Here is a 13,175-nt window from a genome sequence, read left to right as displayed (position 1 = left end):
GCTCCAGGCTCTGAGCTGTCAGCACAGAGCCCGATGCAGGGCTCGAACCCATGAACCGTGAGATCGTGACCTGAGCCGAAATCACAAGTTGGACACTTAACTGACTGAGCCACCCAGGCTCCCTGACATTTCACTTTTTAAAAAATGCATAGAAAAGTCTAGCAGTAACGGAGGCTCCGTACCCACTGAGCTTTTTCTTGCTGCCCACTCGTGTCGTGGGGTCCAGCCCCTTCTGTTTCCTTTGCTGATCTTCCTGGACCCCCCAGTATTCACTTTCAGAGGGTCCGGGGCCCCCACCCCTTCTCACCTCTGTGCACACTCGCTCTCGGAGCGGTCTTCACTGCACTGTGGCTCTAATGCCCTCTAGACCAGCACCGTCCCGCAGAATGAGCCGCTGGCCTCCCTCTGCACTCCAGCCTCCGCTCCGGTTAAGCATTTGAAATGGGCTCGTGCAACCGGGGAACCAGCTTTGTCTTTCTTTTTTTCATTGTAACTAAAATAGCCACACGTGCCTAGTGGCTGCCATATTGGACAGTGCAGGTCTCGACGACAAGTCCTGCAGTGATGCCCTCAGCCGAGAACTTGCCTCTGAACCTGTGACACATGGGGACGAATGCCCACTGAGCACCTTGGCCGGGGGTCTAACCAGCATCTCTAATCCAGCCTGCCTAAGGCAGGTCTCGATTCACCCAAGGCCCCCACTTCCCCATCTCGGAAACAGCCTGGTTGCTGAGGTCTAGTGCCCAGGGATCACGGTTGGCTCCTTCCCCTCGTCCCACATTCCGTGCCTCAGCAAGCCCTGTTGGCTCAGCCCTCAAAATAAATCCCAGCTGTGGCTCACCAGCCACACGGCCAACCCAGTTCATGCCACACCACCTCTGCGGGACGTCTCCCCTCCGCCCTCCCTGCCCTGTTGTCTTTCTCTCTGTGGCCCCCAGGAAGCTCCTTTCCTCCTGTTGCTGCCTCCTTCACGTCCCTTCTCCGATGTCACCTCCTCAGAGAGGCCTCCCCGGATTGCCCTTCCTAAAATAGCCGCCACCCTCCCAGTGCCACTTCTTTCTGCTTAGCCTCCTGGATCTCCCTCCACAGCACTTAGGGCCGGTCTGAATCCATATGAGTCACGTACTTGTTGAGTTAGAGTTGGCCTCCCCACCCATGTCTCAGCCCGGGGAGGGCTCTATTTTGTCACCAGCGCCCAGCACAGTACCTGACCACGGAAAGACTCAAAAGCTGTCTTTGTGCACGGATCATTAGGAATGTGCACGGAGTTACATCGTTTACTCCCCGGACAAGCCTGCCACGTGGCTCTTACTGTTATCCCCATTCGCAGGGGAGGACACTGGGAATGGGCCAGGTCTCCCGGCTGTGAAGAATGGCCAGGAGTCTTTAGCCATGGGAATATCGGGGGGAGGGGACGTCTTGCTGGGTGTCGGTCTGTACCATCGGTCCTCTCTGTGTTCGCCGTTTGTTCCCGTTATTCGGGTGTTGAGAACGTTAGCTACAGGAAAGATACACGTTATTTTTTGATGTCACATCAGTACAGAGTAGTAAACCTCCAGAGAGTGGCCCCGCTCTTTCGCTCGCTCCATCCGGGGAAGAGCCAGTCCTGTGGACACCCGCCTCCTGGACCCCACGGATGCGCGCAGGGGAGAGGATGGCGAGCCTGCGTGGGGCATCCGGAGCCCGCACTCCCTGCCGGAGAGCCTGCTGTCTGCTGTGCTCCTATGAGGACCTTCCCGCAGATCCGCCCAGGGTGGCCTCGCAGCTGTGTCCGGGTGGGAAGGGTTGGGTAATCCGAAAGCCCTGGGGGCACAAGAGTGCTCGGCACAGTGACTCATGCCCCTGGGCGAGGACTGAGCTTACCTAAATAGAACACCCTGTTGCAAAGGGCACAGCCCGAAAATCAAATATTAGGCCTGCGAGCGTTCCCCAGGAAGGCAAACAGGTGGGGTTGTGGATTGCTGTTTCCGCAAACAGACCAGGGCTCCTGAGATTCTCTCTGAAAGTTCTCCCTGCGTGAGACGTGAGCTTTCGTGGCTCGCTTTGGAGATACTGCCGCCAAGGAACGTGAAGTGTGCCCCCAGCCGGGCCCCCTGGCACCCCAGACCGACCAAGACCACTGCCGAGACTCCCGTGACACTCGGGGCCCGTGGCTCACGCAGCCGCGAGGATTTCCTCCTCGTCCTGTTGGTCGTCCTGTGGCCTCTCTCTTCCAAGGACTGCACGGGACCTTAGCGAGTTTCTGTTCTCGTTCCCTATCATTCCCGATACTCCTTCCCGTGATCGGGACTTTAGAGCCCCGTATCCGCTCTTCAGTTACCCTTGCACGACACGGTCTCTTTCCTCAGTTGTGTGGGACGGTCACGCTGCGTTTGGGCGCCACACCGTCAAGAATTTCGCCTCTTGAGTCTGCGACTCAATGGTGCCTTCGGGCCCCCACGCCCCATTCTTAGGGTCACCCCTGGGACTCGTCTCTCCGTGGGGGGCACGTCTGCAGGTTAGGTTCTCCGGAGAGGCGTGGCCCGTGGAACTGGCGGTCGGGAATCTCTCAGCCGGGAGGGAGACCTCTGCTCACACTTCCCCTTTGGAATTTTGGTGGGATAACACCCTCCCCCGCCAAAGATGCCCACGTGCTGATCCCCCGAATCCGTGATCGTGTCCGGCCGTGTGCCAAAGGAAGATTAGGTTGCAGAGGCCATTAAGGCCTCTAATCAGCTGGCCTGGACCTGGGGAGACGGTCCTGGATGACCCGCATGGCCCAGGGTGATCAGAAAGGGGCCAGCAGGTGGAAGGAAGGGAGGCAGGACAGCACGAGAGCCAGAGTGCTCCGCCGTGGGGAGGAGCCCTCCTGCCACATGGGCTCTGAAGGTGGAGGACGGGGCCGCGGGCCCGCGACGTGCCCTCTGGACGCTGGAAAGAGCACAAGAACAGATTCTCCCCCAGGGCCTCCCGGAAGGATTCCGTCCTGCCAACAGCTTGATTTGGGCCCAGTGACACCCACGTCAGGCTTCTGACCTTCGGAGCCATCAAATGAAGAGAAGGTGTTATTTTAAGCCACGAGATGTGTGGGAATTTGCGACAGCAGCAACAGGAAGCTGGCCCATTGCTGCTAGCTCGCTCGCTCTCTCTCTCTCTGTCTCTCTCTCTCGGCCTTGCAGAGAAGCCACCTGCCAGCCCACCCACGTTCCCCGAGAGCGAGCCCGCTTCGTCGGAACCGAGCGGTGCCGGCAGCCTGTCCCTGTGCGGTCTACAGGCCAGCAACTCCTGACCTGAAGGCCCGGATCCTCCTTGTCTCCTGGCCGGGAGACTTGCGTGTTCTTCCGGTGATCACTGTCTCCGCAGCTTGGTCAGGACTCACAGCCAACCAAGCCGTGCCGAGAAAAGCAGTCCGTTTAGCACCCGTCCAAGATTGCCCGTGAGTCCCCACCGCTGGGGCAGGACATGGCTTCAGCCTGTCGGTTTCCAGTTTCCGAGACTCTGCTCACTTACACGGACAGACTCTTCGCGGCTCAGTCTTCTCCTTCCGAGTCCCAGATCCCCACAGCCCCTGCTTGTGGCCAGGGCAGCGGTGGGTGTGGGGGGAGCGGCTCCTGGCCCCCAGGGTGACAGCGCTGCTGGGGTCTCGACTCCGCCCACTGTCTCCTGGCTCCTTGCTGGTCCCTGTGACGGAGTGGAGGGTCAGGTCTGCTTCCAGGATCGGGACCATCACTCGTGTGTGAATTCTCCCGGCGTCGGGCACGGCTGGCACCCGCTGCTGAGATCCCCGATCCCAGCCATCAACCCCTCTCCGCCCCAGCCCCCAGACTGCCAGTCCCCTGGTCCCTCGGCACCTCGTGCCACCCTGCAGGGACACAGGCTAAGGACCGCCCAGCCCAAGAGGCAGAGAGCAGAGCACTGGTCCGAGCCCATCCCTCTTTCAGTGGCTGCTGTGGGACGTTGGTGCTGTGGCCACAGTGTGCTCCTCCCTAGCGGACCTGGAGGGAGCATCACCAGCCCCTGGGTCCTGGCTGTCCCCGGTACTCACACATTTCCACCACGCTCCCCTCCGGACTCCCCCCGAGAGGAGGAGAGCAAGGACAGACAGTTCTGACCTCTTTGCGTCGCCTCCAGCCCTTCTCCCTTCCACGCCCGGTCATTGCCAAGAGGGGGCTTCCCTTCCCTGCCCTGTCTTGAAAGGGCTTTCCTTGCACCAGACCCCCCCCCCCACCTTGTCCTCAGAGGACCCTCAGCCTGTCTTGCAGAGAGTACTTGACGTTGGTGTCTCAGAGTGGGCTGGAAGTCGGCTGTGGGCTTCTGGTCCCCAGACACCCCTCTGCTAATCTCCTCCTCCATCCGTCCCTGTTTCCACCTCTGCCCTCCTCCTCCTCGTTCCCGTCCCTTTAGCCCTTTTCTCTGCGTCTGGGGCAGCAAACTTGCTTCCAAGTCCGCCGTTCTCAAGTATTTTGGCCTCAGGGTCCCCTTTACATTCTTAAATTATAGAGAAACCCCCAAGAGCTTCTGTTCATGTGGGTTATTCATGTCAATATTTACCCTATCAGAAATTGAAACCAGACATTTAAAAAATATTCATTCAAAAAAAAAAAAAAAAAAAAAAAAAAAAATATTCATTCATTCGCTTAAATAACAACAGTAAACCCCGTATGTGTTAACATAAATAACATTTTTTATGAACAATAACTTTTTCCGTAGCAAATGAGAAGTCTGGCATGTTCTATATTTAAAAAATTTTTTTTAATGTTTATTTTTTGAGAGAGAGAGACAGAGCATGAGTGGGGGTGGGGCAGAGAAAGAGGGAGACACAGAATCTGAAACAGGCTCCAGGCTCTGAGCTGTCAGCACAGAGCCCAGTGTGGGGCTTGAACCCACCAGCCGTGAGATCATGACTTGAGCCGAAGTCGGACGCTCAACCGACTGAGCCACCCAGGCGCCCCTGGCATGCTCTATATTTTTGGAAATCCCTTCAGTGTCTGGTGTAAGAGGAGATGGTTGGATTCTCATATCTGCTTCTGTTTCCAGTGCGTTGTAGTATGTTGTCTTGGCTGAGGAATTTGAAGAAAATCTGGCCTCTTCCAAATGTATAGTTGGAAAAAAGAGGGGTGTTTCAATAGCCAGATGATTATGAACATTGTGTTTTGATTCTACATGGAAACACAACAAATGGGTAATTTTTAAAAAAAAATTTTAAGGTTTATTTGTTTTTGAGAGGGAGAATAGCAGAGGGGCAGAGAGAGAGGGAGACACGGAACCAGAAGCAGGTTCCAGGGTCTAAGCTGTCAGCACAGAGCCTGACACGGGCCTCGAACCCGCGAACCACGAGATCATGACCTGAGCCGAAGTCGGACGCTCAACTGACTGAGCCACCCAGGAGCCCCACAACTAGTAATTTCTTAAAGGAGGTTGCACGGTGGAATCTGAAACCATATCAGTGAACTTTTCCCTCCCTTTTACATTAAAATCCGTTGATCTGTCTTGCACTCAAAGTGAATCTTTTATCCATGTGTAGTTTTGTTGCGCGCTATGCAGCTTCTGGTGACACATTTCATTATATACCCAAAGGAATCACATTGACTCCGTCGCCACTGATGTCATCAGCAACCTCTAAAAAAACATTAGCAAAAAAAAAAAAAAAAGAAAACAATAAAAAATAAAAAAACATTAGCGTTAGACACCATCAAACTCATGGCGGCAGACATAAATCTCCCAAGATCCTTCTTTGTGCTTGAAAGCTTGAATTTTGTCATTGGCCACAAAGACTGTCACTTGTTTCCTCGAGGTGACAGGCTCCCTCTGTTCATTCCTAAGAAAATGTCTGGCGAACGCCCAAGTCAGAATAGTTTCTCTTTCAGTTGTTCTTTTAAGTAAAAGTGATGTCCCGTGAAAAAAGCTTCTAGCTCCCGTTGGAAGTCCGGCGAGTGCCTGCTTCCCCTCCTCAGGACCTTGGTGGTGCTTCAGGATGTAGCAGGAATGCTTCCTGTGTGTGCGTCCCGTCTCTCCATTCATGCAGAATATTAAAAAGACACGTGCTCAAGGGTCAAGGTGTAATTAGTTGAACAGCTGTCATTGTAGCATCGAGCACCTGCCTTTAATCAGGACACACTTCATCAAAGACATGCTCTCCTTTACTTCCGTGACAAAGACTGGAATGGCAATTTGTAGTTTGTCCCTCTGCCTTGACTCGTGCTGAGGTCCTAGCTGTTTGGCCATCATTGCTTTTCTATGGCCACTGCAGGCATCAGACAGCAAACAAGAGGAATAACATTTCAGCATCATTACTAAAATAATTTTGGCCTTGTGGACCCTTTGAAAGGGTCTTGGGAACTTCCAGAGGTTCCCGGACCCCGCCTTGAGGGCCACCGGTCTAAATCTTTGGACTTCGTACGCTCTGGTGGTAATTCTGCCCGTCTTCCTCCCCGCTGTCAGTCTTCATTCCTTCCCATCTTTATTTTGACCATCTCTTCTCCACCTCGGTGAACATAGCCTGTGGTCTTTCCATCTCAGCCTGGTTCCTTCTTTATCCCCTCCTCTCAATCCCAGTGAACGTGCCAAACACACTTGTTTCAAGTTGTCTTCTGTTTCCGACAGTCGCACTCAGGGTGTCTTTTCTTCCTGACGGTGACTTAGACTTATGTCTGCCGAGGCACCCGTAGTGGAGGGACATCTGGTCAACCCCGTGTTTGCAATGAGCATCCTGTGTGCGTTGGCCTGGCCCCGCCCACCTCCTCCCTGTGCAGCTCCGGGTCAGGGTGATTGCCCTGCAGCCGGCAGGAGCCAGCTGGGGTCACTGTGCTGGACCAGCACGGGCTCTCCCCTTCTCTCCTTTCCTGCTGTCCAGCTATGAAGAAGAGAAGTTATGTTTTAGAGAATCTGAGGCAGAGTATAATTGTCCCTTCCCCCATAGTTGGCACTGTCCGTCTCCAGCCACCACCCCTGGGGCTCTTATTTCAGGGGACTTTGCATCCTGGGATGCACGGTGCCTCGCATGTCCTCATCTTTCCTCCTGCCGTGCTGGGAGGTAGTTCTGCCTGGATAGAGAATGACGGGCAGTCAGTAGGAGAGGGGCACAAGGGTGGCCTCTAGATTTTCTGACTGATGCAGATACAGTCCAAGTGGAAGTGGAGGAGGGTTGGCCCTCCCCTCCTGGCTTCAGGTGCCTGTACTTGTCTCTGTGAGGCAAAGTCTACCTTGTCAACGCAGCTGTGTCTGGACCGTGGTCGGTGGATGACATCACCCACCCTGGATGCCACCAGCGCTCGGCCACGCTCTCTTGGTTTTCCAAGCTGACACAAGAGTTTCGTGTGTGTGCCTGTCTTCCAGAGTGTTTGAACGGAGAGTGGGGAGAGGGAAATCGGCGAAGTGCAGTCCGTGTCACTCAACGCGGGAAGTGGTGTCCCAGGGCCTCTTAGGGTTTCTTCACTGCCAAGTTATTGTGTGTGTGTGTGTGTGTGTGTGTGTGTGTGTGTGTGTGTTTGCACACACACGCGTGCAGGCGTGTAAAACCTGTTGCAAGAACAAGGTGTCTAATGTAGTTCTTGTTTCTGATATCTTCCTTAGGGGATTGAAGGACAGGATTAAGAAAGAGAGCTCCCAGAGGGAGCTGCTCTCGGATGCGGCCCACCTGAATGAGACCCACTGCGCCCGCTGCCTGCAGCCCTACCGGCTCCTCGTGGCCCCCAAGAGGCAATGCCTGGACTGTCACCTCTTCACCTGCCAAGACTGTAGCCACGCCCACCCGGAGGAGGAGGGCTGGCTCTGTGACCCCTGCCACCTGGCCAGGTGAGCCGGGGCGGGTGCCTGGGGTCCAGGTGACCCTGTGGGTTTCAGGGCCTGACACGTCCCCTCAGAGGGGCTGGCCGAAGAAAGGGTGGGCGGGGCCGTGGGCCTGAGCTCCGTGTGTCCGCAGGGTTGTGAAGATGGGCTCTCTGGAGTGGTACTACGGGCACCTGAGAGCCCGCTTCAAGCGGTTCGGGAGTGCCAAAGTGATCCGGTCCCTGTGCGGGCGGCTGCAGGGTGGAGGTGAGGAGTGTACCTGTCTCGGGGGGGCTCTTTTCTGTTCCCAGGCGTGTCGTAATGTTTCCGGACCCAGCAGATCCTTCGGAATGTGTGTGTGTGCACCTGTCCGTGCATTTCGGGTATTTTCTGTGAAACTGGCTGCTTTTTGTGTGGTGCAAACTTCTGCACCCCCCTGGCCTGGCCCCCTGGGAAGTCCTGCATGCTATTGACACCCCCCCACTCTTTGAAGTCATATTTTTCCAGTGCTTCCTAGCAGGTTGAGAACTCAGAGCCAAAGATTCTGAACCTCAGTGGCTAATCGAATAATAAGGCACTTGTGTTCTCCAGACCCCTCCTCCCTGGGCGTCTGGTTTGGGGCCGAGACTCCCTCTTTCCACACACATTCCCTGGGAGTCGGGTGTTTATCAAGACTTAAAGAAATTAGTTCTAACTCAATGGTGTGTTTTCATATTTTGAATCCAAGTATTTATTTCATTTTTTTAACGTTTATTTACTTCTGAGACAGAGAGAGACAGAGCATGAGAGGGGGAGGGGAAGAGAGAGGGGGAGACACAGAATCCGAAGCAGGCTCCAGGCTTGAGCTGTCAGCACGGAGCCCCACGTGGGGCTTGAACTCGGGAACAGGGAGATCATGACTTGAGCTGAAGTCAGATGATTAACTGGCTGAGCTACCCAGGCACCTGGAAGTCCCATTTCTTTTTAATAATTTTTTTAATGTCTATTTATTTTTGAGAGAGAGCGAGAGAGAGAGAGAACAAGCAGGGAGGGGCAGCGAGAGGGGGAGACACAGCATCCGAAGCAGGCTCCAGGCTCTGAGCTGTCAGCACAGGGCCGGACACGGGGCTCAAACTCACAAACTGCGAGATCATGACCTGAGCCGAAGTCGGACGCTTGACCGACGGAGCCCTCCAGGCGCCCCCCCCCCCAGTATTATTTCATAATGAACTTGAAATCCATACTGTGATCGTACACCAAACCTGACAGGTATGTTCACCTGTCTTGTCCACCTTTAAGGTGTTTGGAAAGGGAGATCATTTCAGGGGAAGGTTGAAGTTTGGAAGGTTGACTTGAGCGGAGATAATTAAGCAGTGTTTGCAGGGAGCGTGCCTTGTCGCTGTCATTCGCTGCCACTTGAATCCCAGGCTCTGCCATTAAGCCTGGCCAAGGCTTCAGGCTGGGAGAGCTCACCAGGCTGGGGGTGGGCAGCGGGGGGCAGGCTGGGAGTCTTGAATATCTCCATCTGAGGGACCGGGAGGCAAGGGCCCTAGGGCAGGAGGCACATCGGGGGCAGGTTCTGTGCTGCTTGGATTGGAGGTGTCTCCTCCCAGGCCTTCTGGGGAGAGGTCTTACTTGTGTCTGTGTCCTGTAAAGCCCCACGCTGGTAGGCAGAACCTGAAGTTGGGCACAGCCACCCCCAGAGCGCTTGGGTGTCCACTGAGGTGTTTCTGAGGCATCTTAGCACACTCCTGAATTTAGGACAGGGACCACCCCGAGGCACCCTCACTCGGAATGACTTGTAGCTCCTGGAACAGTGGACCGTGGGGTGAGGGGGCTTCTTGGGGAGGGAGGCATATGATGAATCATTCAAATAAGAACATTTTCATGAGTAAAAGGAGACTTTCTGGGTAACTATGCCGAGACAACAGATGTGACCGAGGTGGCACAGGAAGGTGCCCAATCCTTGAAGGCCCTTCCTCATCTCCCTCTGCCCTCCCACTGCTTCTCAAGGCCGTATCTGTGTCTCAGGCTGGAGCCCATCAGTAAAGCCCATGACCCCACGCCCCCTTGGCCAGCCAGGAGCCGGCTTGGCAGGTGAAGGAGGTTGACAGGGCTCACGGGCGAGAACCACAGGAAGCAGGGCCGAAAGCCACGCTGCAAAGCATTTGAGACCCTCAAGCCCAGAGGCGGCCCTGCTCACCGAGGAAACCGCAGGCCACCGCGTTAGAACCCCCGGGGACCTGGCCTCACCCCGAGAGGTGCGGATTTCCGGGGGCCAGGTGGGCTCAGGAGCCTGTGTTGTGTGAAAGGCTGTGGGGATTCTGATGCCCGGCCGGCGTCCCCAGCTGCTGGGGCCAACACCCCAAGTCACCTGCCAGTTTCAAAGTAGTCACCACCGGGGGCCACCAGGTGGCGCTGTGGGGCAACAGGAACCCCGGCTCCCAGTGGCTGCCATCCCCAGTGAGGGGCGTCTCAGGTCCCCCGGAGGGATGCCCAGGGTGCATTCTCCCTCCTGGGCGCCTGGGAGCCCAGCACACTGAGTCAGAGAGGGTGCAGGGAAGGAAGGTTGTGTCTTTGTGGGGTTTTTTAAGCCGTCAAACTGAAAAAAAATAGAAACGATTGAAGTTAATGACTGGTGAGCTGGTGGGGGCCACTGGGGGGGTCTTCTCCCAGGGAATCCACAGAGCAATGGGGGTGTTTCAGCCACTGGGGGGGGTGCTCTGCTCCGCAGAGCAATGGGGGTGTTTTCCCGAGTCCCCCACATCAGGATGGGCAGATGCTGCGGGAGACGGTCCCAGGGCCAGGAAGGAAATGACAGGAAACCCCATCCTTCAACACACAGTCTCCGGAGGGTGTCTGTGTTTCTCAGAGCCTTTTCTTTGGCTGTAGGTTTGCCTGACAGGGCACGTGACTCACCTGACCTCCACAGTAAGTCCTTCATGCTCACATGGCTTTATTTTTGTTTCCACCCTGCTATCAAGAGTGGTCGAGAAATCTCTTCCTTGGGTTTTATTAAGAATGACTCGATCTCCGGAGATGGGTTAAAGTCGCTCAAACCCTTGTCTCAGGTGGAGAGAGGGATGGAAGGAGTTGGTAACAAACAGGGGCACAGAGATCCTGTTCATATTCAGTCTGGGGGGGAGGGGGGTGATGTCACACACACACACACACACGGGCCTCCATATTCAGTCTGGGGAGGGGGCAGGATGTCACACACACACACACACACAGGCCTCCGGGAAGCACTTCTACATTCCCGTGGTGCAGATAGAGTTCGTCCCTCTGTCTTCTGTCTGGCAATTTGGGGTGCATTCCCTCAAGACTGCCACTGCCCAGAGAAGCGAAAATAATTACCCAGGCTGCCGGCTGCGCAGTTCTGAGGGGGGCAGAGAAAGGCTTTCAGGGCGCTCGCAGATACGTGCAATTCACTGCTTGCTTGCACATGAGACCTCCCCGCACCCAAAGGCCCAGGGGCTGAGGGCCGGGACACAGGGTGGGGGCATGCAGGGCAGCACGTGCTGGGCCAGGTCCCACAGGCCTAAGCACCCAGTGCCGGCCCTTGTGGCCCCTGAGAGACGGCGGGTGATCCACCCCAGGGCCCATTTCCTGGATCCCTCTCTGGTGGCCTAGAGGGGCAGGCCGGGCCAGGGTGAGCAGGAGAAGAGGGGGAAGAGGTCTTGACAGGGGGCCACCTGGGTGCTCAAGTGAAACAGAGGGTCTGGGGGGCCGAGAAAGGAGGGGTGGGAGCCCCGGGGCTGAGGCTCACCTCCGTCCCAATTGTGTCTGACGCCTGCAGACAAGCAGATGAACTGATTGTGGGTGAAGCAGTCCATCTGAGAAAACATGACGTAGCTAGAGCCCTCCTTCACCCACCACAAACATCAGTGATTCCGACTCCCCAAGAGGGAGCCGATGAATGGGTTTGTAGGGTGACCCTCGACAAAATTGATGCAGAATAATAGCTTTCTGCTGAGATTCAGACCAGTTCTAACTGATGCTTGGCTAGGTCTTTGTAAGGCCAGCAGATGGCCTTGCCTGGAAGTGTCACAGTGGGTGGGCGGATGGATGGGTGGATGGATGGATGAATGGAGAATGGATGAATGAGTGGGTAGGTAGATGGATGGGGATGTGGATAGGTGGTGGGTGGGCAGGTGGGATGGATAGATGGGTAGGTGGGGGGGCAGGTGGGTGGGTGGTATGTATAGGTGAATGGTAGATGGATGGACAGCTGGTAGAGGGTGGATGGATGGGTGTGTGGATGGCTGGTAGATGGGCAGGTGGGCAGGTGGATGGGTAGGAGGGTGGGTGGGTAGACAGATGGGTAGGTGGGTGGGTGGGTGGATGGATGGGTGGGTGGGTAGTAGATGGGCAGGTGGGATGGGTGGATGCATGAGCAGGTGGGTGGGTGGATGGATGAGTAGGTGGGTGGGTGGATGGATGGGTGGGTGGATGGATGGTTTGCCCCCATCTTCCCCTCCCTGGGTGGACTCATGCCGGTATCCACTGCAGGTGGGCCTGAGCCAAGCCCTGGAGAGGGAAGTGGAGACAGTGAGCAGACAGAAGAAGATGGAGAACTGGACACAGTGGCCCAGGCCCAACCCCTTGGGAGCAAAGTAAGTCTTCCCCAGTCACCCCGCCCCTCCCCCACCTGGAGCCTTGGGCTCAGATTTCCTAGAAATCTCAGTGCTCTCCACTCCAGCAGGAGCACGAAGAGCCTGCCCCCCTCTGCCATGCCCAGACGGTCCGTGAGACACTGAGCAGCAAATGAGAGCATGCTTTCACCATGTGGTGTCACCATCAGAAACCCCGGGGGCAGGCTGCGGGGTAGGCAGAGCCTGCTGCGAAGCCTGCCTGGCCCGTGGGTCAGGGCCCCGGGGGCCCGCGTGTCAGGTTGTCAGGGCAGGCAGGGGTCCCAGAGGGCGCGCTGGTGTCTCCCAAGGCGGCCTTTGCATCTTTGAGGGAAGCAAGGCCCCTTTAGACTCCCCTCTGTGAACATTTTTGCTTCTATTTAAAAGCCAACCACGAGCCTTGCCTTTGTTGGTGTTTGTTTCTGTCTTGAGAACAGCAACTTATTTTTCAGTTATTTTTGGTGATAGAGAAGCATCTGGGTGGGATGACGGAAGGGGAGCAGGCTGGGGCAGGGGGACAATGATGGAGCCACAGGGAGGAGACCAGGGTCTTTGAGATATGACACTGGACACGTCTGGCCAGTCTACAGTGAGAACACTGTGTTCCTGCCTCATCCTGAGCTTAAAGAGCACTAGCCAGTGTCTAGAATATTCCCTATACAATACCTTTAAAGGATCAAGATCATTGTGAGGGAGGATTTCAGTAGACATATGCCCTTCATCTGAACAGCATGGAACTCTTCCCCGCCTCTGCACCCCCACGGCAGGTGCCTCTCATTTGTCTGAGCCTCCTCCCCCCCCCCCCAGACACCTCCCAAG

General features: G+C 55.8%; 1 protein-coding gene across 2 annotated transcripts in view; it reads left to right on the top strand.

The window, feature by feature from the left end:
* MLPH (melanophilin) overlaps positions 1 to 13,175 on the top strand; it is a 45,681-nt gene that overhangs the window by 10,249 nt on the left and 22,257 nt on the right. The window contains exons 3-6 of one of the 2 annotated variants that reach the window (XM_060625871.3): positions 7,552 to 7,773; positions 7,901 to 8,013; positions 10,618 to 10,656; positions 12,238 to 12,341. In XM_060625871.3, coding sequence (XP_060481854.3) covers positions 7,552 to 7,773; positions 7,901 to 8,013; positions 10,618 to 10,656; positions 12,238 to 12,341 — 478 coding nt within the window. The remainder of the gene's footprint in view (positions 1 to 7,551; positions 7,774 to 7,900; positions 8,014 to 10,617; positions 10,657 to 12,237; positions 12,342 to 13,175) is intronic. The other variant, XM_060625872.3, reaches the window with a different exon arrangement.

This window comes from Panthera onca, chromosome C1 (assembly GCF_046562875.1).
Source record: "Panthera onca isolate mPanOnc1 chromosome C1, mPanOnc1 haplotype 2, whole genome shotgun sequence".
Lineage (NCBI taxonomy): Eukaryota > Metazoa > Chordata > Mammalia > Carnivora > Felidae > Panthera > Panthera onca.
This window is presented reverse-complemented; position numbering and strand designations above follow the sequence as displayed.